The sequence below is a fragment of the Aquarana catesbeiana genome, linkage group LG13 (assembly GCF_042186555.1).
Source record: "Aquarana catesbeiana isolate 2022-GZ linkage group LG13, ASM4218655v1, whole genome shotgun sequence".
In the NCBI taxonomy this organism is placed as follows: Eukaryota; Metazoa; Chordata; class Amphibia; order Anura; family Ranidae; genus Aquarana; species Aquarana catesbeiana.
The window spans coordinates 32,017,600-32,045,420 of NC_133336.1; the positions used below are offsets into that span (position 1 = coordinate 32,017,600).

At 52.5% G+C, this 27,821-nt stretch overlaps 2 protein-coding genes across 2 annotated transcripts in view; one reads left to right on the forward strand and one right to left on the reverse strand.

Annotated features, from left to right (window-relative positions):
• On the reverse strand, positions 1–27,039 carry ALKBH1 (alkB homolog 1, histone H2A dioxygenase). The gene is made up of 6 exons (XM_073609786.1): positions 26,881–27,039; positions 13,784–13,892; positions 10,110–10,272; positions 9,941–10,031; positions 9,516–9,709; positions 1–530 (listed from the first exon to the last, which is right to left on the reverse strand). The coding sequence occupies exons 1-6, from the start codon at positions 26,989–26,991 to the stop codon at positions 77–79; spliced, it is 1,122 nt and encodes a 373-aa protein (XP_073465887.1). The 5' UTR covers positions 26,992–27,039; the 3' UTR covers positions 1–76.
• Positions 26,971–27,821, forward strand: part of SLIRP (SRA stem-loop interacting RNA binding protein) — a 9,235-nt gene continuing 8,384 nt past the window's right edge. The window contains exons 1-2 of the mRNA XM_073609787.1: positions 26,971–27,118; positions 27,205–27,263. Coding sequence (XP_073465888.1) covers positions 27,052–27,118; positions 27,205–27,263 — 126 coding nt within the window. The 5' untranslated portion in view covers positions 26,971–27,051. The remainder of the gene's footprint in view (positions 27,119–27,204; positions 27,264–27,821) is intronic.

Consider the following 27,821-nt stretch of genomic DNA (forward strand, 5'->3'; position numbering starts at 1 on the left):
TCTGGGATTTCGCTCCACAAACAGAGGGAATGTTTTATTAAAAATAGAAATATTGTTTTTATTTATTAAAGAATGTTCAGTCATCCTCCTGGGGTGTCTTTGATGTTGCAGTGGCCTGTTTTATCTGCAGCTTTGTCTCAGTTATCTCTTCGCTGTGATAGGACCCTCCGGTGGTCTTGTGATCAGTCTTAGCGTCCGAGTCCTTCGGGAATGACCCCCCTTCCTCCAGAACTTGGCGCACGGTCATATTGATACGAGAGTCATGGAGGTAGGCTGCACATACCTCCCAGTCCTGGGGGGAACACGACTCAGTCAGGGAATTAATGCCGGGTTCATCTGCACACGGAGGATCAGACAGCGCGGGGGGAAGGAGTCCGCCTCCGGGGTGGCGCAGAATCCGTGGCACGGCGTGGTACAACAAGCGGCTAGCTCCAGACATGACCATAATGTCACCACTGTTCATCATCATCGCTGTAGGAGCCACTTCTCGGCTCTGCCCCCCCAACAAGAATATACTGGACTGGCCAAAGCTGCAAGACATAAAGGAGCACATCGGTCAAAACATGAAAATGTGCATGTGAACTGGCCTGAGTCTTAAAAAAAATACAATCATGTTTATGTGGCTTTACTAAGATAATACATTGCAGACGTGCACTATAGGATTCGTTGACCTACACTTTCTCTTGCAAAATCCAAAACTGCTGACGAAACACGTAGGGCAGGACCTGTGACGTCATCACATCAGACCCTGCGCCCCTTTTTGTGGGATATTCAATGTGCATTATTTGTACATATGTGAGTACATTAAAGTGGTTTTAACATTTATTACACTACAGAGGCTTATTTATGCTTTTATGAAGTATAATAAAATTTTTGCTGGGACAAATGATATATGTACGTGTGGTGGCTGGGTGTTTGTCAATACCTTGGAGGTTCTCTATAAAGGCTTAGCTGGGTACATTAGGATAGCTGGGTACACAAGATCGAGGATAGAGAAGTCCAGAGTTCAGTCCTGTGGAGCCTGGAGTGTGACATTAGAAAAGTGCAATGGACCGCTCCATAAACTGAGGGTCATTGCGGTCCAGGTAAGCGGACAGGCTCTATCACTCTGGTGCTGTGTGGACCTTTTTCTGACACTGGAGACGGTGCTGGGATTTCTCCTTTGGAGTTGGATCATTTTATATGGATAATATATTATTGCATATACTTTTTCGCACTGCATATTAATATATATTAATAAATATATATATGCTTAACCATTTCAATACCAGGCACTTTCCTGCCCAGGACAATTTTCAGCTTTCAGCACTGTCGCACTTTGAGTTACAATTGCGCGGTCATCCAACACTGTACCCAAACGACATTTTTATCATTTTCCTCCCACAACCAGAGCTTTCTTTTGGTGGTATTTGATCACCTCTGGGGTTTTTATTTTTTGTTAAACAAACTAAAAAAGACCAACATTTTTGAAAAAAAAAAAGTTTTTGTCATATAATTTTGTTTTCCCCTTCACTGACAGGCACTGATGAGGCGGCACTGATATGTAGAATTGATGGGCGCTGATATGCAGCACTGATGGGCTCCAATAGGCGGCAATGATATGGAGCACTGATAGGCACTGACAGGTGGCTGTGATGGGCACTGATAGGCAGCACTGATGATGAGGTACTGACAGGTGTTACTGCTGGGCACCAATTGGCACTGTGATGGGCACTGGCAGACTATTATTGGGGCACTGATTGTCAGGTGGTTGGCACATCTGATGGGAGTGTGCTGATTAGCGATGATCCGCTGTGACTGGTCACAGCTGATCACGTGGTAAGAAGCCTCTGACAGAGGCTCCGTATCACGATAGGAGATGCGGCGTGTCAGATTGACGCACCGCACTCGCTGTGCGCCGGCATGTTATCCTGCTGGACGTCATACGACACCCAATCAGGATAACAGAACCACTTCCCGGCCGTCAATCTGCTATAGCCCGGGCGGAAAGTGGTTAAGAACTGCACACAATACTGCATGGGTTTGCATATTACATACTAAAGGATGCACCGATATCCAATATATCGGCCACAAGTAGGGTTATCAGTGTTTTGTCTATAGAAAAAAAAAAAAAAAAGTATCGATAATGGCATGCTGCGTCCCACTGACTTCAATGCAAAAATGTCCCTTAGTGACTTCAATGCAAAATCGAGTCCCACTGACTTCAATGCAAAATCGAGTCCCACTGACTTCCGCTGCAAAAATCTCATCCTGTTCCGCTCTTCCTCCGCCTCCCCCCTCCTCTCCCATATTTGGCATGTCTTCTTTGGAGGGGGGGGGGGGGGGGGGGAGCGGGTAATTGATTTTGGCCCCTTCTCCTATCCCACAGCCTCTTGGGACATGTCACTGGTCCCAGGAGATTGCGGGGCCATTCGCAGGGTGCAGCGCAGCTTGCGCATGCGCAGTGGGCAGCTGGCTTCACAGCCGCAAGGAGTCACAGTCATCTGCCCACAGTTAAGACGCCGGGACCCGAAGACCGGCAAAGAGTCGGGTTTGGTGAAGACATCGCTGGATCCTGGGACAGGTAAGTGTGTGCTTGTTAAAAGTGAGCAGCTACAGTATTTGTAGCTGCCGACTTTTAAATGAATGTTTACAGTGTGAAAATCTCTTAAAACGGGGTGCCCTTTGGGTTCCCCTGGGGTGCCACAGGCATGGGACCCCAAAGATGGATGAGAGGACCTGAGGGGTGGACTCTGATGTGATGGGGGACTCTGTCATGGAGGGATTCTAAAAACTGATAGGGGCTCTTATATATAGGGGGGACTCTGATTGGAAGAGGGGCCTCTGATGTGATGGAAATGGGGTACTAATGTGATGCTAATTTCATCAAGATGGTTGTGTGCATCATCCTAGGCTCAGGTTTCCAATTGACAAGTAATATTTATGTGTTTTTTCCCCCCATTTTAGACTGGGGTGCCTCTGGATTTTCCATACTTATAAAGGGTGCCGCAACTAAAAAAATAAATAAAAAGTTTGAGATATACTGGAATAAGCTCAGCATTGCGAGAACAGCCAGTCAGGGAGGATGAAGACAGGATTGGGTCAGAGCTCCCTCTAGTGGAGACACAAAAGAGGGCGAGCTCATTTAGTGTTCACCTGCAAATCACACATCTTTTATAACTACAGACACTGACTGATGAATCTGTATCTGTGCTGTATAGACCGCGCATCTTTAACCACTTAAGGACCGAGCCTCTTTCTGAGATTTGTTGTTTACAAGTTAAAAACAGTTTTTTTTGCTAGAAAATTACTTAGAACCCCCAAACATTATACAATTTTTTTTCCTAACACCCTAGAGAATAAAATGGCGGTCGTTGCAATACTTTCTGTCACACCGTATTTGCGCAGTGATCTTACAAACGCACTTTTTTTTTTGGAAAAAATACACTTTTTTGAATTAAAAAATCAGACAACAGTAAAGTTAGCCCAATTTTTTTTTATATTGCCAAAGATAATGTTACGCCGAGTAAATAGATACCCAACATGTCACGCTTCAAAATTGCACCAGTTCGGGGAATGGCGACAAACTTTTAAAAAAAAAAAAATCATTTTTATTCTCACTAAAATGCAATAAAAAAAAAAAAATATGTCATTTAAAAAAAATCCCCTCACTGAGCTCCATGTCAGGCCACATGAAGGATCCAATTGCCTCCGCCGGCTCCGGTAAGCGGCGGAGGGCACCGGATCGCAGTGGGAGGGGGGCCTTCTCAAGACGCTGATAAAAGTGATCTTGCGGCGAATCCGCTGCAGAGACCACTTTTATCTTAAACCGGACCGCTCACTGAAGGAGAGGATACCGGGGTTATGGCAGCTAGCTGCTGCCATAACAACGATAGTCCTCTTCAAACAGCCGACGTATAACGACGGTGGGCGGTCCGGAAATGGTTAACCACTTCAATACCGGGCACTTTCACCCCCTTCTTGCTCAGACAAATTTTCAGCTTTCAGCGCTGTCACACTCTGAATGACAATTGCGCGGTCATACAACACTGTACCCAAATGACATTTTTAGCATTTATCATTTTTTTCACACAAATAGAGCTTTCTTTTAGTGGTATTTAACCACTTCCCATCCCGCGTATTGTCATATGACGTCAGCAAGGTGGCTCTCTCATCCCGGGCGGGCGTCATATGACGTTCTTGGCTTCCCGCCGGCATAGGGGGGCGCACGCAAGTGTCAGCAAGAAGCCGATGCGTGTGCCCGGCAGCCGCGATGTCCGCCGGGCACACGCGATTGCTTGTGGCAGAGCAGGAACGTGGATCTGTGTGTGTGTGAACACACAGATCCATGTCCTGTCAGGGGAGAGGAGACAGATCGTATGTTCTTAGTACACAGGAACACCGATCGGTCTCCTCCCCTAGTCAGTTCCACCCCCTACAGTTAGAACACAGTCAGGGAACACATTTAACCCCTTGATCGCCCCCTAGTGTTAACCCCTTCCCTGCCAGTGACATTTACACAGTAATCAATGGCTATTTATAGCACTGATCTCTGTATAAATGTCAACGGTTTAAAAAAAAAAAAGGTGTCCGATTTGTCACAGACTCGAAGTCACGATAAATAATCGCAGATCGCCGCCATTACTAGTAAAAAAAAAAAGTTAATAATAAAAATGCTATAAATCAATAACCTATTTTGTAGACGCTATAAATTTTGCGCAAACCAATCAATATACGCTTATTGCGATTTTTTTTTTACCAAAAATATGTAGAAGATTACATATTGGCCTAAAGTGAGGAAAAAATTAGTTTTTTTTTTTAAATTTGGGATATTTATTATAGAAAAAAGTAAAAAATATTGTGTTTTTTTCAAAACTGTCGTCCCTTTTGTGTTAATAGCTCAAAAAATAAAAACCGCAGAGGTGACCAAATACCACCAAAAGAAATCTCTATTTGTGTGGAAAAAAAACAAAACAAAATTGGTTCAAAAATGGTTCATTTAGGTACAGTGTTGCATGACCGCGCAATTGTCATTCAAAATGTGACAGCACTGAAAGCTGAAAATTGGTCTGGTTAGGAAGGGGGTGAAAGTGCCCGGTATTGAAGTGGTTAATCACCAGTGGGGTTTTTATTTTTTGCTAAACAAACAAAAAAAAGACTGCAAATTTAAAAAAACAAAACAAAAAAATAAAAATGTTTTTCTTTATTTCTCTTATAACATTGTGCAAACAAATAATCTTTCTTCATTTAGGCCAAATTGTATTCTGCTACATTTCTTTGCTGAAAAAAACAACCCAAATCATTGTATATAAGGGCCCTTTCACACTGAGGCGGGGGCGGCGTCGGCAGTAAAACTTTACCGTCAGTATTCGGCCGCTAGCGGGGCGGTTTTACCCCCCGCTAGCGGCCGAGAAAGGGTTAAAAACCACCGTAAAGCGCCTCTGCAGAGGCGCTTTGCTGGCGGTATAGCCGCGCCGTCCCATTAATTTCAATGGGCAGGAGCGGTAAAGGAGCGGTATACACTCCGCTCCTTCACCGCTCCGAAGATGCTGCTAGCAGGACTTTTTATCCCGTCCTGCCAGCGCACCGCTCCAGTGTGAAAGCCCTCGGGGCTTTCACACTGGAGACAAAGCAGCGGCACTTTCAGGTCGGTTTGCAGGCGCTATTATTAGCGCAATAGCGCCTGCAAAACCGCCCCAGTGTGAAAGGACCCTTAGGAGGAAAGTTATAGAGTTATGTTATATCTCTGAATATTGATCAATCCTGGTGTACTGACGGATAATCTAATTTCTTGAGGCCCGAAAATCTCAGGACAGAACAAATACCCCTCCAATGACAACTTTTTGGTATTTAGTAGAAGGCATGGTGAGTTTTTTTTTAAGTTGTAATTTTTTGTCACAATTTTTTGGAAAATGAGGAAAAAAACGTTTTTGAACAATTACATTTTTTTTTTTACATACTGTCACCAGTGCAGTACAGCGTCATCACAATTGGTGTGGCTGTGATTAAGGACACTGACTGGTGACAGTATAAAAAAAAAAAAACAACCCAACACAAAATTATAAATTTGAATTTTTTTTCTTTTCAATAATTTAATACTTTTTTTACATTATTTTTACATACAGTGATCAGAGCAATACAGTCTTACCATAGTAACATTGTACTACTCTGGGGAGGTGATCCGTTTTTTTTTTGTTTTTACACACACTGAGTTTTACAGTTATAAGCAACCATTGTTTTCTGAATGAAAACTATACATTCTGGGAGTATAGGGCTGGGCGATTTTCTCCAAAAAAAAAATAAATATGCGATTTTTTTAAAAAAAAACTCGATTCACGATTCAATTTTTTTTTTTTTTTGTTGGACACCTTGCCGGTCCTGAGGAACTGCGGGCAGGAGTTTTTAGGCGAGCCTGCAGCCTTGGCCTAGTCCGCGGCATCCGGCCACGCGGACTAGGCCGAGGCCTCACCTAAAAACTCCTGCCCGCAGCTCCTCAGGACAGGCGCGGTGAAAAAAAAAAAAAATCGATTTGACCTCTCGACTTGATTCAAGATTTAAATCGATTTTTTCCCCAGCCCCAGTTTACTATTGTGATTAGCTGTGATTTGCCACAGCTAATCACATGGTATAGATGGGCTTTGATTGGCCCTGTCTGTACCATGTGATTACTGTGACCGATCACACAGCTCATCACAATAGCACACAGTGAAAGGCATGAACCAAAGCCTTTCATTGTGTACAATAGTCATGTGATCTGCTGTAATTGGTCACATCGATCACATGAAACTGGCAGCGGACAGGTACAGTGATCTGTAATCGGCTGTGTCTGGTGGACAAATCGTGCCGATGCGTGGCCTGATAGGATGTCCTCCCAGGATAATAGGGCTCCCGCTTGGCCTTCATATTACAATAGGCCAGGTGAGAAGCAGTTAACCACTCGTTGACTACCCCAAGTACATGTACTGCGGGGAAGCGGCACTCCTGCGTGAAATCACATTCCTGTGATTGGACACAGCGGGAGCCGATCGTTTACAAGAGAGGCCCGAATGACGGTCTGCCTATGTAAACCAGGCAGATCACCATTCTGTTAGTAGGGAAGACAGAGATCTCGTGTTTCTGATAAGCAGGAACACATATCTCTGTCTTCACACAGTTAAAGCACCTTCCCCACACAGTTAGCAAGCACCCCCCCCCTCCCCCTAGAGATACATTTAACTCTTTGATCACCCCTGATGGTAACCCCTTCCCAGCCAGTGACAGTGCATATTTTTAACACTGATCACTGTATTAGTGTCACTGGTCCCCCAAAAAAATGTCAAAAGTATCAGATTGTCCACCACAATATCGCAGTCCTGTTATAAGTCGCTGATCACCGATATTACTAGTAAATAAAAATTCCATTAAAAAAATCCCATAGTTTGTAGACGCTATAACGTTTGCGCAAACCAATCAATATACGCTAAATTGGATTTTTTTTACCAGAAATATGTAGCAGAATACACATTGGCCTAAATTGGTGAAGAAATTGATTTTTTTTCAATTTTTTTTTTTAATTGGATATGTTTTATAGCAGAAAGTAAAAAAAAATATATTTTTTTTTTAAATTGTTGGTCTTTTTGTGTTTACGGCGCAAAAAATGAAAACCGCAGGAGGTGATCAAATACCACCAAAAGAAAGCTCTGTATGTGGGGAAAAAAAAAAGGACATCAATTTTATTTGGGTACATCGTCGCACAACCGCGCAATTGCCAGTTAAAGTAACACAGTGCCGTATCGCAAAAAAAAAAGGCCTGGTCATGAAGGAGGTGGGGTAAACCTTCCAGGGCTGAAGTGGTTAAACAGCGAACGCCTATTCCTGCAGCGCTGTTTATAAACAGTACAGGCAGAAATAACAGTCAGGCAGCTAGTGCGACTGTCAGTAGAGAAGTTCACATTGTAACCAGCGGAAACACACAAGCCGGTCCCTATGGTAGGTGGCACAGGCTCACCCGAGGTGCGGTGTCTAAGCACTCTTCACCAGAGCCCCTCCTGATGGTGGAGATGGGTATTGCAGTGTGCTAGTGCCAGGCCGCGGTGCTCAGGATCGCCCCCACCAGGAGGGGAGCAAAATGGGGTCTCGTAATAGATGTAGCAGGTTGGGATCAAGCAGAAAAGTAGGTGAAGAGCGCACCAAAGGTCCGGTAACGAGCTGAACCGCAGTCGATGAACAAGCCAAGGGTAGGTAACAAGTGGTAGTGAAGATACGGAGGGCAATAGGGGTGCAAGCAGCAAGTCATTACCTGGGAACAGCACAATAATCTGGCAAACAGGACATAAAGACATGGCTTTAAGGCTCAGTTTTTGGAAGATGGTAAATGTTCTTTTATCTTTGTATCCTTTAAATAGAAAGTTCATGGGAGGATCAAGGAGTTCAAGGTTCACCAGAAACAAGATAAAAAGTAAAGTTGTCCAAGGGATCGGCACACTAATGCCGTGTACACACGGTCGGATTTTCCGACGGGAAATGTTCGATGGGAGCATTTTGTCGCAAATTCCGACCGTGTGTGGGCTCCATCGGACATTTTCTGTCGGAATTTCCCACAAACAAAATTTGAGATCTGGATCTCAAATTTTCCGACAACAAAATCAGTCGTCGTAAATTCCGATCGTGTGTACACATTTCCGACGCACAAAGTGCCACGCATGCTCAGAATAAATTAAGAGACGAAAGCTATTGGCTACTGCCCCGTTTATAGTCCCGACGTACGTGTTTTACGTAACGCGTTCAGAACAATCGGATTTTCCGACAACTTTGTGTGACCGTGTGTATGCAAGACAAGTTTGAGCCAACATCCGTCAGAAAATATCCACGGATTTTGTTGTTGGAATGTCCGATCAATGTCCGACCGTGTGTACGGGGCATAAAAGCTACTGCAAGAAGCAATAGAGGTCCCAGGTTCAGATACGGATCTGGACACCCACATGGCTCAGTTCAAAGACACTGTGTACAGAGCCAATCCAAGCGCCTCTGTACCTTGAGATTGCTGTGATTGTCCATAGACGTGAGGGAGCCAATGGCTGTGCTGCTATCAATTTATCCAATCAGGACCTAAAACACCGGCTGTACTCGTCCCCGGCGCAGGGGAGAATTAGAGCTATATTAGCGGGATTCAGCCAATCAGATTCAGTGATGGGAGGTTGGAGTCGTGTCTGGGGGGGGGGTGAGCACTCTGTATTAGTGGGGAATATTATTAAGGATCGGGCTCAGGTAAGTAAAAGGGGGGCTCTGGGGGGCTGGTGCACTACAAGAGGTTGCAAGAATGCACTGAGGTGAAAAAACACGAGCGTTTACAACCCCTTTAATGACACCAAAACGCACCTTGCTTTTGAATGCGTTCAAATACATGATGTGATTTTCGCCTGTAGGGCAGCCCATTTACATGAATAGGATGCCCTAAACTTGATAAAACCGTGCAACAACACATGTGCACCTATTCACCTGTATAGGTGTGAACAGAGCCTTAGTGTAGAGGCACAGGGGCTTGAGCCCACACTCACCTGAAGGACAGTAGAGGGCTCTGGTGGTCCAGCTCCGCCTCATCTACGTGGATCCCCAGTGACGAGTCCATGTGGTAGTAGTTGAGGATTCCGGCTTCGGCTTTGAAGTTGGAGAACCCGCAAGCAAGCGCCACACAGCGGGAGAGCTCCCCCAGGTCTGCTGGAAATGGGGTGAACGCCTCCTTGTAGTATTTCTACACCGGGAGACAAGAGAGAGAGAGAGCTTGTTGGATATCCTGTTTCCACCATAAACTGACCCCACCCAACATTACCGTTCTCAGCAGTGGATGAGATAAGACAAAATTCAAAGACAACAAAGTGTTCTGGGAAGTGGGAACACCAGTGACTAAGCAATGAGAAAGTATAGGCCAGGTGTTCCCGACTCCACCCACTGTGGCCCAGTGAGCAGAGGGGCTCTTTATTACCTTGGTGTCCCAGTTGTAATGGAAGCCAAGTGTCACCCATCGCAGCTTCTCCAGCAGCGTTTTCTCCCGGCGTTTCTGCGTCATTTTATTCCTGATAGGACAGATAACACGTCATGAGACTCGGCACTGGCCAATTAGTGTAGGCCCAGGGGGTGTGTCTTCTGCTCACCTGAGTTGCTTCTCACTGATGCTCCACAGGTCAGCTGTCCGCTCCGGAGACACGTGCAGGTCCAGGTTACATACATTGGGTTTTCGGGGATATGACTTCAGACACTGGCGGACCCATCGATGCTGCCAGCCGGGCAGGAATGGGTTAGTAATGAAGAGGAAGCCTGGAGGGGAGGAGACAGAAGAGTAGAGGGAGGAGCTATGAACACGGCGGGGCCTGAAATGTATACAGAGATCAGAACACTGGAACATACAGAAGGAGCCAAGACCACAAGGGGAGGTTATAGACAGAGGGGAGTGCTGCCACATTCCCAATCCGAGCCCCTCCTCCACCCATTCACCTACCACGGTCCACTCTATGCTCCACCTCCACCCACCAAAACCCAATCTAAGCCCTTCCCCCAACCACCTACCACTGCCCAATCCAACTCCATCCTCCACTCACCCCCTTACCACTGGCTAATCTAAGTAACTCCACCCACCCAACTACCACTGCCCAATCTAAGTCCTTTCTACCCCCCCCAATCTAAGTCCTTTCTACCACCCCCCACTGCCCAATCTAAGTCCTTTCTACCACCCCCCACTGCCCAATCTAAGTCCTTTCTACCACCCCCATTGCCCAATCTAAGTCCTTTCTACCACCCCCTCTGCCCAATCTAAGTCCTTTCTACCACCCCCCACTGCCCAATCTAAGTCCTTTCTACCACCCCCACTGCCCAATCTAAGTCCTTTCTACCACCCCCCACTGCCCAATCTAAGTCCTTTCTACAACCCCCCACTGCCCAATCTAAGTCCTTTCTACCACCCCCCACTGCCCAATCTAAGTCCTTTCTACCACCTCCTCTGCCCAATCTAAGTCCTTTCTACCACTACCACCCCGCACTGCCCAATCTAAGTCCTTTCTACCACCCCCCACTGCCCAATCTAAGTCCTTTCTACCACCCCCCACTGCCCAATCTAAGTCCTTTCTACCACCCCCCACTGCCCAATCTAAGTCCTTTCTATCACCCCCCACTGCCCAATCTAAGTCCTTTCTATCACCCCCCACTGCCCAATCTAAGTCCTTTCTACCACCCCCCACTGCCCAATCTAAGTCCATTCTACCACCCCCCACTGCCCAATCTAAGTCCTTTCTACCACCCCCCACTGCCCAATCTAAGTCCATTCTACCACCCCCCACTGCCCAATCTAAGTCCTTTCTACCACCTCCTCTGCCCAATCTAAGTCCTTTCTACCACTACCACCCCCCACTGCCCAATCTAAGTCCTTTCTACCACCCCCTCTGCCCAATCTAAGTCCTTTCTACCACCCCCTCCGCCCAATCTAAGTCCTTTCTACCACCCCCCCCCCCGCCTAATCTAAGTCCTTTCTACCTCCCCCTCCGCCCAATCTAAGTCCTTTCTACCACCCCCCTCTTCCCAATCTAAGTCCTTTCTACCACCCCCCACTGCCCAATCTAAGTCCTTTCTACCACCTCCTCTGCCCAATCTAAGTCCTTTCTACCACTACCACCCCGCACTGCCCAATCTAAGTCCTTTCTACCACCCCCCACTGCCCAATCTAAGTCCTTTCTACCACCCCCCACTGCCCAATCTAAGTCCTTTCTACCACCCCCCACTGCCCAATCTAAGTCCTTTCTACCACCCCCCACTGCCCAATCTAAGTCCTTTCTACCACCTCCTCTGCCCAATCTAAGTCCTTTCTACCACCCCCACTGCCCAATCTAAGTCCTTTCTACCACCCCCCACTGCCCAATCTAAGTCCTTTCTACAACCCCCCACTGCCCAATCTAAGTCCTTTCTACCACCCCCCACTGCCCAATCTAAGTCCTTTCTACCACCTCCTCTGCCCAATCTAAGTCCTTTCTACCACTACCACCCCGCACTGCCCAATCTAAGTCCTTTCTACCACCCCCCACTGCCCAATCTAAGTCCTTTCTACCACCCCCCACTGCCCAATCTAAGTCCTTTCTACCACCCCCCACTGCCCAATCTAAGTCCTTTCTACCACCCCCCACTGCCCAATCTAAGTCCTTTCTACCACCCCCCACTGCCCAATCTAAGTCCTTTCTACCACCCCCCACTGCCCAATCTAAGTCCTTTCTACCACCCCCCACTGCCCAATCTAAGTCCTTTCTATCACCCCCCACTGCCCAATCTAAGTCCTTTCTACCACCCCCCACTGCCCAATCTAAGTCCATTCTACCACCCCCCACTGCCCAATCTAAGTCCTTTCTACCACCTCCTCTGCCCAATCTAAGTCCTTTCTACCACTACCACCCCCCACTGCCCAATCTAAGTCCTTTCTACCACCCCCTCTGCCCAATCTAAGTCCTTTCTACCACCCCCTCCGCCCAATCTAAGTCCTTTCTACCACCCCCCCCCGCCTAATCTAAGTCCTTTCTACCTCCCCCTCCGCCCAATCTAAGTCCTTTCTACCACCCCCCTCTTCCCAATCTAAGTCCTTTCTACCACCCCCTCTGCCCAATCTAAGTCCTTTCTACCACCCCCCACTGCCCATTCTAAGCCCCTCTTTCAGCCAACCACCTACCACGGCCTAATCTACGCTCCCTTCACCTACCACTGCCCAATTCTAACCTCTCCTCCAACTACCTAAAATGGGCCACTCCTATCCCCTCCTCAACCCCCCCCCCCCACTGCCCAATCTAAGCCCCTCTTCCAGCCACCCAACTTCCACTGTCCAATCTATGCCCCAATCACCTACCACTGCCCAATTCAAACCCTGCCTCTACCTACCTAAAATTGCCCACTCCTAGCCCATCCTCCTAGTCCATCCATTAGGCTCCTCCCATAACCTACCTACATCTGTCCATCCTCCAACCACCTACCACTGTCCAATCAAATTAACTTCTCCACCTACAACTGCTCATTCTATGTCCCTCCTCCACCCACCTCTGTCCATCTAAGACCATCCTCCACCCACCTACCACTTCCCGATCTAAGTAACCCCTCCACCCATCTACCACTGGCCAATCTCAGCCCTTCCTCCAACCACCTACCCACCTCTGACCATCTAAGGCCACCATCTACACACCCATCACTATCCAATCTAAGCTCCTCCTCCACCCACAAATGCCCATCCTACAGCACAGCTCCACCTTCCACTGCCCATTCTAAGTCCCTCCTTCAATCACCTACCCATCTCAGACCATCCTCCACCCACCTTTCACTGCTTAATCTAAATGCTTCCTCCACCCACCTACCACTGCCCATTCTAAGCCCCTGCTTCAACCACCACTGCCCAATCCAAGCCCCCCCTCCACCCACCTACCACTACCTAATCCAAACCCCCCTCCACCCACCTACCACTGCCCAATCTAAGCCCCCTCCTCCACCCACCTACCACTGCTTAATCTGAATATCTCCTCCACCTTCCTCAGGGCCCCAGACAGCAAACAATATGCAGATATTCTCTTTCGGAGCTGGAGAACTCCCCCTCTACATCCCAAAATGCAACATGGTGGCCTCAGACAGTGATTATTTACGGTATGTGGGAGATACCCGAGGTATACACGGCTGGCTCCTGGGGGGTGGGGACATGTTAGTTCAAGGGATCTTCATCCATCCGTGTGTACAATCTGGCCGGTCCCCAGTCTGATCACTAGTATTTCCATATGGAGCAGATTCAGAGCAAAATGTATGTAATGAGCCGTACCTGGGTATCCCTCCAGGTGATAGGCCTTCCAGAGCTCCAGCGGTTGTAGTCCAACTCTCCCGGCATCCTGATTACTCAGAACACCAACAGCCAGCTGTGCGCACTTCACCTACAGGGGAGAATTAGAGCGATAGCGGGATTCAGCCAATCAGATTCAGTGATGGGAGGTTGGAGTCGTGTCTGGGGGGTGGGCACTCTGTATTAGTGGGGAATATTATTATAGCTCAGCCTTCATGAAATGGTGGACCGTGGTCTGGACCCCAACTGAGTGATGACCGTCACCCCGCCAGTCTGCAGCACTGGATCCCTGCTGCACTACCGTCATTCTAGGACTGCTGGCATCATAGCAACCAATGATGTGACTTGTGTGCCCTGCCCTCTTCAGCAAGTTTCTCAGCCCAGCTCCCGGCCCCTCTGAAGGGGACACCCGATCTATAGGGGCAACCTGATGGGGTACACCTGATCTATAGGGGCAATCTGATGGGGGGACACCCAATCTATTGGGGAAATCTGATGGGGGGACACCCAATCTATAGGGGCAATCTGATGGGGGACACCCGATCTATAGGGGCAATCTGATGGGGACACCCGATCTATAGGGGCAATCTGATGGGGGACACCCGATCTATAGGGGCAATCTGATGGGGGACACCCGATCTATAGGGGCAATCTGATGGGGACACCCGATCTATAGGGGCAATCTGATGGGGACACCCGATCTATAGGGGCAATCTGATGGGGACACCCGATCTATAGGGGCAATCTGATGGGGACACCCGATCTACAGGGGCAATCTGATGGGGGACACCCCATCTACAGGGGCAATCTGATGGGGGACACCCCATCTACAGGGGCAATCTGATGGGGGACACCCCATCTACAGGGGCAATCTGATGGGGGACACCCCATCTACAGGGGCAATCTGATGGGGGACACCCCATCTACAGGGGCAATCTGATGGGGGACACCCCATCTACAGGGGCAATCTGATGGGGGACACCCCATCTACAGGGGCAATCTGATGGGGGACACCCCATCTACAGGGGCAATCTGATGGGGGACACCCCATCTACAGGGGCAATCTGATGGGGGACACCCCATCTACAGGGGCAATCTGATGGGGGACACCCCATCTACAGGGGCAATCTGATGGGGGACACCCCATCTACAGGGGCAATCTGATGGGGGACACCCCATCTATAGGGGCAATCTGATGGGGGACACCCCATCTATAGGGGCAATCTGATGGGGGACACCCCATCTATAGGGGCAATCTGATGGGGGACACCCCATCTATAGGGGCAATCTGATGGGGGACACCCCATCTATAGGGGCAATCTGATGGGGGACACCCCATCTATAGGGGCAATCTGATGGGGGACACCCCATCTATAGGGGCAATCTGATGGGGGACACCCCATCTATAGGGGCAATCTGATGGGGGACACCCCATCTATAGGGGCAATCTGATGGGGGACACCCCATCTATAGGGGCAATCTGATGGGGGACACCCCATCTATAGGGGCAATCTGATGGGGGACACCCCATCTATAGGGGCAATCTGATGGGGGACACCCCATCTATAGGGGCAATCTGATGGGGGACACCCCATCTATAGGGGCAATCTGATGGGGGACACCCCATCTATAGGGGCAATCTGATGGGGGACACCCCATCTATAGGGGCAATCTGATGGGGGACACCCCATCTATAGGGGCAATCTGATGGGGACACCCCATCTATAGGGGCAATCTGATGGGGACACCCCATCTATAGGGGCAATCTGATGGGGACACCCCCATCTATAGGGGCAATCTGATGGGGACACCCCATCTATAGGGGCAATCTGATGGGGACACCCCATCTATAGGGGCAATCTGATGGGGACACCCCATCTATAGGGGCAATCTGAAGGGGGACACCCCATCTATAGGGGCAATCTAATGGGGGAAACCCGATCTATGGGGGCACTCTGACGGGGTACACCAGATCTATAGGTGCAATCTGATGGGGGACACCCGATCTATAGGGGCACACTGACGGGGGGACACCCGATCTATAGGGGCGCGCTGACGGGGGGACACCCGATCTATAGGGGCGCGCTGACGGGGGGACACCCGATCTATAGGGGCACGCTGACGGGGGGACACCCGATCTATAGGGACACGCTGACGGGGGAACACCCGATCTGTAGGGGCACGCTGACGGGGGGACACCCGATCTATAGGGGCGCGCTGACGGGGGGACACCCGATCTATAGGGGCGCGCTGACGGGGGGACACCCGATCTATAGGGGCACGCTGACGGGGGGACACCCGATCTATAGGGACACGCTGACGGGGGAACACCCGATCTGTAGGGGCACGCTGACGGGGGGACACCCGATCTGTAGGGGCACGCTGATGGGGGGGACACCTGATTTATAGGGGCATGCTGACGGGGGGACACCTGATCTATAGGGGCACTCTGATGGGGACACCCCATCTATAGGGGCAATCTGATGGGGACACCCCATCTATAGGGGCAATCTGATGGGGGACACCCCATCTATAGGGGCAATCTGATGGGGGACACCCCATCTATAGGGGCAATCTGATGGGGGACACCCCATCTATAGGGGCACTCTAGACGGGGTACACCCGATCTATAGGTGCAATCTGATGGGGGACACCCGATCTATAGGGGCACACTGACGGGGGACACCCGATCTATAGGGGCGCGCTGACGGGGGACACCCGATCTATAGGGGCACGCTGGCGGGGGGACACCCGATCTATAGGGGCACGCTGACGGGGGAACACCCGATCTATAGGGGCACGCTGATGGGGGGGACACCCGATCTGTAGGGGCAATTTGATGGGGACACCCGATCTATAGGGGCAATCTGATGGGGACACCCGATCTATAGGGGCAATCTGATGGGGACACCCGATCTATAGGGGCAATCTGATGGGGACACCCGATCTATAGGGGCAATCTGATGGGGACACCCGATCTATAGGGGCAATCTGATGGGGACACCCAATCTATAGGGGCAATCTGATGGGGACACCCAATCTATAGGGGCAATCTGATGGGGGACACCCGATCTATGGGGGCAATCTGATGGGGGACACACGATCTATGGGGCTATGATGGGGACACCCGATCTATAGGGGCAATCTGATGGGGACACCCGATCTATAGGGGCAATCTGATGGGGACACCCGATCTATAGGGGCAATCTGATGGGGACACCCGATCTATAGGGGCAATCTGATGGGGACACCCGATCTATAGGGGCAATCTGATGGGGACACCCGATCTATAGGGGCAATCTGATGGGGACACCCGATCTATAGGGGCAATCTGATGGGGACACCCGATCTAGAGGGGCAATCTGATGGGGACACCCCATCTATAGGGGCAATCTGATGGGGACACCCCATCTATAGGGGCAATCTGAAGGGGGACACCCCATCTATAGGGGCAATCTAATGGGGGAAACCCGATCTATGGGGGCACTCTGACGGGGTACACCAGATCTATAGGTGCAATCTGATGGGGGACACCCGATCTATAGGGGCACACTGACGGGGGGACACCCGATCTATAGGGGCGCGCTGACGGGGGGACACCCGATCTATAGGGGCGCGCTGACGGGGGGACACCCGATCTATAGGGGCACGCTGACGGGGGGACACCCGATCTATAGGGGCACGCTGACGGGGGAACACCCGATCTGTAGGGGCACGCTGACGGGGGGACACCCGATCTGTAGGGGCACGCTGATGGGGGGGACACCTGATTTATAGGGGCATGCTGACGGGGGGACACCTGATCTATAGGGGCACTCTGATGGGGACACCCCATCTATAGGGGCAATCTGATGGGGACACCCCATCTATAGGGGCAATCTGATGGGGGACACCCCATCTATAGGGGCAATCTGATGGGGGACACCCCATCTATAGGGGCAATCTGATGGGGGACACCCCATCTATAGGGGCACTCTAGACGGGGTACACCTGATCTATAGGTGCAATCTGATGGGGGACACCCGATCTATAGGGGCACACTGACGGGGGACACCCGATCTATAGGGGCGCGCTGACGGGGGACACCCGATCTATAGGGGCACGCTGACGGGGGGACACCCGATCTATAGGGGCACGCTGACGGGGGGACACCCGATCTATAGGGGCACGCTGATGGGGGGGACACCCGATCTGTAGGGGCACGCTGATGGGGGGGACACCTGATTTATAGGGGCATGCTGACGGGGGGACACCCGATCTATGGGGCTCTGATGGGGGACACCCAATCTATAGGGGCAATCTGATGGGGGACACCCGATCTATAGGGGCAATCTGATGGGGGACACCCGATCTATAGGGGCAATCTGATGGGGGACACCCGATCTATAGGGGCAATCTGATGGGGGACACCCGATCTATAGGGGCAATCTGATGGGGACACCCGATCTATAGGGGTAATCTGATGGGGACACCCGATCTATAGGGGCAATCTGATGGGGACACCCGATCTATAGGGGCAATCTGATGGGGACACCCGATCTATAGGGGCAATCTGATGGGGACACCCGATCTATAGGGGCAATCTGATGGGGACACCCAATCTATAGGGGCAATCTGATGGGGACACCCAATCTATAGGGGCAATCTGATGGGGACACCCAATCTATAGGGGCAATCTGATGGGGACACCCAATCTATAGGGGCAATCTGATGGGGGACACCCGATCTATGGGGGAAATCTGATGGGGGACACACGATCTATGGGGCTATGATGGGGACACCCGATCTATAGGGGCAATCTGATGGGGACACCCGATCTATAGGGGCAATCTGATGGGGACACCCGATCTATAGGGGCAATCTGATGGGGACACCCGATCTATAGGGGCAATCTGATGGGGACACCCGATCTATAGGGGCAATCTGATGGGGACAGCCGATCTATAGGGGCAATCTGATGGGGACACCCGATCTAGAGGGGCAATCTGATGGGGACACCCAATCTAGAGGGGCAATCTGATGGGGACACCCAATCTATAGGGGAAATCTGATGGGGGACACCCGATCTATGGGGGAAATCTGATGGGGGACACCCGATCTATGGGGCTCTGATGGGGACACCCGATCTATAGGGGCAATCTGATGGGGACACCCGATCTATAGGGGCAATCTGATGGGGACACCCGATCTATAGGGGCAATCTGATGGGGACACCCGATCTATAGGGGCAATCTGATGGGGACACCCGATCTATAGGGGCAATCTGATGGGGACACCCGATCTATAGGGGCAATCTGATGGGGACACCCAATCTATAGGGGCAATCTAAAGGGGGACACCCAATCTATAGGGGCAATCTAAAGGGGGACACCCGATCTATAGGGGCAATCTGATGGGGGACACCCGATCTATAGGGGCAATCTGATGGGGGACACCCGATCTATAGGGGCAATCTGATGGGGGACACCCGATCTATAGGGGCAATCTGATGGGGGACACCCGATCTATAGGGGCAATCTGATGGGGGACACCCGATCTATAGGGGCAATCTGATGGGGGACACCCGATCTATAGGGGCAATCTGATGGGGGACACCCGATCTATAGGGGCAATCTGATGGGGGACACCCGATCTATAGGGGCAATCTGATGGGGGACACCCGATCTATAGGGGCAATCTGATGGGGGACACCCGATCTATAGGGGCAATCTGATGGGGGACACCCGATCTATAGGGGCAATCTGATGGGGGACACCCGATCTATGTGGGCAATCTGATGGGGGACACCCGATCTATGTGGGCAATCTGATGGGGGACACCCGATCTATGGGGGCAATCTGATGGGGGACACCCGATCTATGGGGGCAATCTGATGGGGGACACCCGATCTATAGGGGCAATCTGATGGGGACACCCGATCTATAGGGGCAATCTGATGGGGACACCCGATCTATAGGGGCAATCTGATGGGGGACACCCGATCTATAGGGGCAATCTGATGGGGGACACCCGATCTATAGGGGCAATCTGATGGGGGACACCCGATCTATAGGGGAAATCTGATGAGGGACACCCGATCTATAGGGGAAATCTGATGAGGGACACCCGATCTATAGGGGCAATCTGATGGGGGACAACCCATCTATAGGGGCAATCTGATGGGGGACACCCCATCTATAGGGGCAATCTGATGGGGACACCCCATCTATAGGGGCAATCTGATGGGGACACCCCATCTATAGGGGCAATCTGATGGGGACACCCCATCTATAGGGGCAATCTGATGGGGACACCCCATCTATAGGGGCAATCTGATGGGGACACCCCATCTATAGGGGCAATCTGATGGGGACACCCCATCTATAGGGGCAATCTGATGGGGACACTCCATCTATTGGGGCAATCTGATGGGGGACACCCCATCTATAGGGGCAATCTAATGGGGGAAACCCGATCTATAGGGGCACTCTGACGGGGTACACCCGATCTATAGGTGCAATCTGATGGGGGACACCTGATCTATAGGGGCACACTGACGGGGGACACCCGATCTATAGGGGCGCGCTGACGGGGGGGACACCCGATCTATAGGGGCACGCTGACGGGGGGACACCCGATCTATAGGGGCACGCTGACGGGGGGACACCCGATCTATAGGGGCACGCTGACGGGGGAACACCCGATCTATAGGGGCACGCTGACGGGGGCACACCCGATCTGTAGGGGCACGCTGATGGGGGGGACACCTGATTTATAGGGGCATGCTGACGGGGGGACACCTGATCTATAGGGGCACTCTGATGGGGACACCCCATCTATAGGGGCAATCTGATGGGGACACCCCATCTATAGGGGCAATCTGATGGGGGTCACCCCATCTATAGGGGCAATCTGATGGGGGTCACCCCATCTATAGGGGCAATCTAATGGGGACACCCGATCTATAGGGGCACTCTGACGGGGTACACCCGATCTATAGGTGCAATCTGATGGGGGACACCCGATCTGTAGGGGCACGCTGATGGGGGGGACACCTGATTTATAGGGGCATGCTGACGGGGGGACACCCGATCTATGGGGCTCTGATGGGGGACACCCGATCTATAGGGGCAATCTGATGGGGACACCCGATCTATGGGGCTCTGATGGGGACACCCGATCTATAGGGGCAATCTGATGGGGACACCCGATCTATAGGGGCAATCTGATGGGGACACCAGATCTATAGGGGCAATCTGATGGGGACACCCGATCTATAGGGGCAATCTGATGGGGACACCCGATCTATAGGGGCAATCTGATGGGGACACCCGATCTATAGGGGCAATCTGATGGGGACACCCGATCTATATGGGGCAATCTGATAGGGACACTCGATCTATAGGGGCAATCTGATGGGGACACCCGATCTATGGGGGCAATCTGATGGGGACACACGATCTAGAGGGGCAATCTGATGGGGACACCCAATCTATAGGGGCAATCTGATGGGGACACCCGATCTATAGGGGCAATCTGATGGGGGACACCCGATCTATGGGGGAAATCTGATGGGGGACACCCGATCTATGGGGCTCTGATGGGGACACCCGATCTATAGGGGCAATCTGATGGGGACACCCGATCTATAGGGGCAATCTGATGGGGACACCCGATCTATAGGGGCAATCTGATGGGGACACCCGATCTATAGGGGCAATCTGATGGGGACACCCGATCTATAGGGGCAATCTGATGGGGGGCACCCGATCTATAGGGGCAATCCGATGGGGGGCACCCGATCTATAGGGGCAATCCGATGGGGGGCACCCGATCTATAGGGGCAATCCGATGGGGGGCACCCGATCTATAGGGGCAATCCGATGGGGGGCACCCGATCTATAGGGGCAATCCGATGGGGGGCACCCGATCTATAGGGGCAATCCGATGGGGGACACCCGATCTATAGGGGCAATCCGATGGGGGACACCCGATCTATAGGGGCAATCCGATGGGGGACACCCGATCTATAGGGGCAATCTGATGGGGGACACCCGATCTATAGGGGCAATCTGATGGGGGACACCCGATCTATAGGGGCAATCTGATGGGGGACACCCGATCTATAGGGGCAATCTGATGGGGGACACCCGATCTATAGGGGCAATCTGATGGGGGACACCCGATCTATAGGGGCAATCTGATGGGGGACACCCGATCTATAGGGGCAATCTGATGGGGGACACCCGATCTATAGGGGCAATCTGATGGGGGACACCCGATCTATAGGGGCAATCTGATGGGGGACACCCGATCTATAGGGGCAATCTGATGGGGGACACCCGATCTATAGGGGCAATCTGATGGGGGACACCCGATCTATAGGGGCAATCTGATGGGGGACACCCGATCTATAGGGGCAATCTGATGGGGGACACCCGATCTATAGGGGCAATCTGATGGGGGACACCCGATCTATAGGGGCAATCTGATGGGGGACACCCGATCTATGTGGGCAATCTGATGGGGGACACCCGATCTATGTGGGCAATCTGATGGGGGACACCCGATCTATGGGGGCAATCTGATGGGGGACACCCGATCTATGGGGGCAATCTGATGGGGGACACCCGATCTATAGGGGCAATCTGATGGGGACACCCGATCTATAGGGGCAATCTGATGGGGACACCCGATCTATAGGGGCAATCTGATGGGGGACACCCGATCTATAGGGGCAATCTGATGGGGGACACCCGATCTATAGGGGCAATCTGATGGGGGACACCCGATCTATAGGGGAAATCTGATGAGGGACACCCGATCTATAGGGGAAATCTGATGAGGGACACCCGATCTATAGGGGCAATCTGATGGGGGACAACCCATCTATAGGGGCAATCTGATGGGGGACACCCCATCTATAGGGGCAATCTGATGGGGACACCCCATCTATAGGGGCAATCTGATGGGGACACCCCATCTATAGGGGCAATCTGATGGGGACACCCCATCTATAGGGGCAATCTGATGGGGACACCCCATCTATAGGGGCAATCTGATGGGGACACCCCATCTATAGGGGCAATCTGATGGGGACACTCCATCTATTGGGGCAATCTGATGGGGGACACCCCATCTATAGGGGCAATCTAATGGGGGAAACCCGATCTATAGGGGCACTCTGACGGGGTACACCCGATCTATAGGTGCAATCTGATGGGGGACACCTGATCTATAGGGGCACACTGACGGGGGACACCCGATCTATAGGGGCGCGCTGACGGGGGGGGACACCCGATCTATAGGGGCACGCTGACGGGGGGACACCCGATCTATAGGGGCACGCTGACGGGGGGACACCCGATCTATAGGGGCACGCTGACGGGGGAACACCCGATCTATAGGGGCACGCTGACGGGGGCACACCCGATCTGTAGGGGCACGCTGATGGGGGGGACACCTGATTTATAGGGGCATGCTGACGGGGGGACACCTGATCTATAGGGGCACTCTGATGGGGACACCCCATCTATAGGGGCAATCTGATGGGGACACCCCATCTATAGGGGCAATCTGATGGGGGTCACCCCATCTATAGGGGCAATCTGATGGGGGTCACCCCATCTATAGGGGCAATCTAATGGGGACACCCGATCTATAGGGGCACTCTGACGGGGTACACCCGATCTATAGGTGCAATCTGATGGGGGACACCCGATCTATAGGGGCACACTGACGGGGGGACACCCGATCTATAGGGGCGCGCTGACGGGGGACACCCGATCTATAGGGGCACGCTGACGGGGGACACCCGATCTATAGGGGCACGCTGACGGGGGGACACCCGATCTATAGGGGCACGCTGACGGGGGAACACCCGATCTATAGGGGCACGCTGACGGGGGGACACCCGATCTGTAGGGGCACGCTGATGGGGGGGACACCTGATTTATAGGGGCACGCTGACGGGGGGACACCCGATCTATGGGGCTCTGATGGGGGACACCCGATCTATAGGGGCAATCTGATGGGGACACCCGATCTATGGGGCTCTGATGGGGACACCCGATCTATAGGGGCAATCTGATGGGGACACCCGATCTATAGGGGCAATCTGATGGGGACACCCGATCTATAGGGGCAATCTGATGGGGACACCCGATCTATAGGGGCAATCTGATGGGGACACCCGATCTATAGGGGCAATCTGATGGGGACACCCGATCTATAGGGGCAATCTGATGGGGACACCCGATCTATATGGGGCAATCTGATAGGGACACTCGATCTATAGGGGCAATCTGATGGGGACACCCGATCTATGGGGGCAATCTGATGGGGACACACGATCTATAGGGGCAATCTGATGGGGACACCCGATCTATAGGGGCAATCTGATGGGGACACCCGATCTATAGGGGCAATCTGATGGGGGACACCCGATCTATGGGGGAAATCTGATGGGGGACACCCGATCTATGGGGCTCTGATGGGGACACCCGATCTATAGGGGCAATCTGATGGGGACACCCGATCTATAGGGGCAATCTGATGGGGACACCCGATCTATAGGGGCAATCTGATGGGGACACCCGATCTATAGGGGCAATCTGATGGGGACACCCGATCTATAGGGGCAATCTGATGGGGGGCACCCGATCTATAGGGGCAATCCGATGGGGGGCACCCGATCTATAGGGGCAATCCGATGGGGGGCACCCGATCTATAGGGGCAATCCGATGGGGGGCACCCGATCTATAGGGGCAATCCGATGGGGGGCACCCGATCTATAGGGGCAATCCGATGGGGGGCACCCGATCTATAGGGGCAATCCGATGGGGGACACCCGATCTATAGGGGCAATCCGATGGGGGACACCCGATCTATAGGGGCAATCCGATGGGGGACACCCGATCTATAGGGGCAATCTGATGGGGGACACCCGATCTATAGGGGCAATCTGATGGGGGACACCCGATCTATAGGGGCAATCTGATGGGGGACACCCGATCTATAGGGGCAATCTGATGGGGGACACCCGATCTATAGGGGCAATCTGATGGGGGACACCCGATCTATAGGGGCAATCTGATGGGGGACACCCGATCTATAGGGGCAATCTGATGGGGGACACCCGATCTATAGGGGCAATCTGATGGGGGACACCCGATCTATAGGGGCAATCTGATGGGGGACACCCGATCTATAGGGGCAATCTGATGGGGGACACCCGATCTATAGGGGCAATCTGATGGGGGACACCCGATCTATAGGGGCAATCTGATGGGGGACACCCGATCTATAGGGGCAATCTGATGGGGACACCCGATCTATAGGTGCAATCTGATGGGGACACCCGATCTATAGGGGCAATCTGATGGGGGACACCCGATCTATAGGTGCAATCTGATGGGGGACACCCGATCTATAGGGGCACGCTGACGGGGGGACACCCGATCTATAGGGGCGCACTGACGGGGGGACACCCGATCTATAGGGGCGCGCTGACGGGGGGACACCCGATCTATAGGGGCGCACTGACGGGGGGACACCCGATCTATAGGGGCGCGCTGACGGGGGGACACCCGATCTATAGGGGCGCGCTGACGGGGGGACACCCGACCTATAGGGGCGCGCTGACGGGGGGACACCCGATCTATAGGGGCACGCTGACGGGGGGACACCCGATCTATAGGGGCACGCTGACGGGGGGACACCCGATCTATAGGGGCACGCTGACGGGGGAACACCCGATCTATAGGGGCACGCTGACGGGGGACACCCGATCTGTAGGGGCACGCTGACGGGGGACACCCGATCTGTAGGGGCACGCTGACGGGGGGACACCTGATTTATAGGGGCATGCTGACGGGGGGACACCTGATCTATAGGGCCACTCTGATGGGGTGGGGGGCACCCGATCTATAGGGGCAATCTGACGGGGGCACCCGATCTATAGGGGCAATCTGACGGGGACACCCGATCTATAGGGGCAATCTGACGGGGACACCCGATCTATAGGGGCAATCTGACGGGGGACACCCGATCTATAGGGGCAATCTGACGGGGGACACCCGATCTATAGGGGCAATCTGACGGGGGACACCCAATCTATAGGGGCACGCTGACGGGGGGCACCCGATCTATAGGGGCAATTTGCTGGGGACACCCAATCTATAGGGGCACGCTGACGGGGGGACACCCAATCTATAGAGGCACGCTGATGGGGAGGCACCCGATCTATAGGGGCACGCTGACGGGGGCACCCGATCTATAGGGGCACGCTGACGGGGGGCACCCGATCTATAGGGGCACGCTGACGGGGGGCACCCGATCTATGGGGGCACGCTGACGGGGGGCACCCGATCTATAGGGGCACGCTGACGGGGGGGCACCCGATCTATAGGGGCACGCTGACGGGGGGGCACCCGATCTATAGGGGCACGCTGACGGGGGGCACCCGATCTATAGGGGCACGCTGACGGGGGCACCCGATCTATAGGGGCACGCTGATGGGGGGGGGAACCCCATCTATAGGGGCACGCTGACGGGGGAACCCCATCTATAGGGGCACGCGGACGGTGGGGACACCCCATCTATAGGGGCACGCTGACGGGGAGGACACCCCATCTATAGGGGCACGCTGATAGGGGGTCACCCGATCTATAGGGGCACGCTGATGGGGGACACCCCATCTATAGGGGCACGCTGATGGGGGACACCCCATCTATAGGGGCACGCCGATAGGGGGGGCACCCCATCTATAGGGGCACGCTGATGGGGGGGACACCCCATCTATAGGGGCACGCCGATAGGGGGTCACCCGATCTATAGGGGCACGCTGATGGGGGGGGACACCCCATCTATAGGGGCACGCTGATGGGGGGGGGGGGGACACCCCATCTATAGGGGCACGCTGATGGGGGGGGGACACCCCATCTATAGGGGCACGCTGATGGGGGGGGACACCCCATCTATAGGGGCACTCTGATAGAGGAGGGGCAGTGAAGAGGACCTGTATGAATACAATACAATGACAGGTTCCCTTTAGTTGAAGTTTTGCTCAGGTCAGACCCCCCTTTTTATGATCTCTCACCCCCCTCTCCCCGGGCCGGAAGTTGATGGCTCCCCCGGTCTCAGGACTCCTCCGGTAGAGGCGGAAGATCCTCCGGAAAGCCTCCTCCCCCTCCAGCACGGCCGCTGCCATGATCTTCACCTCTGACGTCACTGGGAGAGGCGGAGCTTAGAGGTCACGGAGAGAACCAAGATGGCGGCAGCCAGGAGAGTTGTTCACGAGATCTTCATGTCCCGGATCCCGTTCACCGCCGGGAACAGTGAGTGATATTATAGCGGGTATCAGTGTGTGTGTCTTCCCCCCGGGGATGGGGTCTGATCGGTGTGTCTGTCTGTGTCCCCCCAGGAGAGCTCCGGCAGTATTTCGCTCAGTTCGGTCCGGTGGTGAGATGTAACCTCCAATTGGTGAGTGCGGAGTCACGTGACCCCTTCAATGTCATCCGGTTGGGGATTACAATGAAAGACAGGAGGAGATCTTTTTAAAAATGTCTTTATCAGTTTAGCCAAATCTGTATTCTGATCCATGTTAAATCCCAATAAGTGTATATTGATTGGTTTGTGCAAAAGTTATCGTGTCTACAAACTATGGGATCGATTTTTCTATATAGTGGTGTGTGGTTTTTTTTTTGTTTTTTTTTTTTTGTGGTACTGTGACATTGCGGTGGACAAATTGGACACCAACTGACACTTTTTGGGGACTGGTGACACCAACACGGTGATCAGTGCTAAAAAAGAATGCACTGTCACTGTACTAATGACACTGGCAGGGAAGGGGTTAACACTGGGGGGTGATCAAAGGGTTAAGTGTGTCCCTAGGTAGTGCTTTCTAACTTGGGGGGGGGACTCACTAGAGGAAGGGAGAGATCTGTGTGCCTGCTTAGCAGAAACACAAGATCTCCATCTTCCTCTTCTCTGAATGATCGCAAATGGCCGGCGGCCACTGATTGGCTACCGCTGTGATTA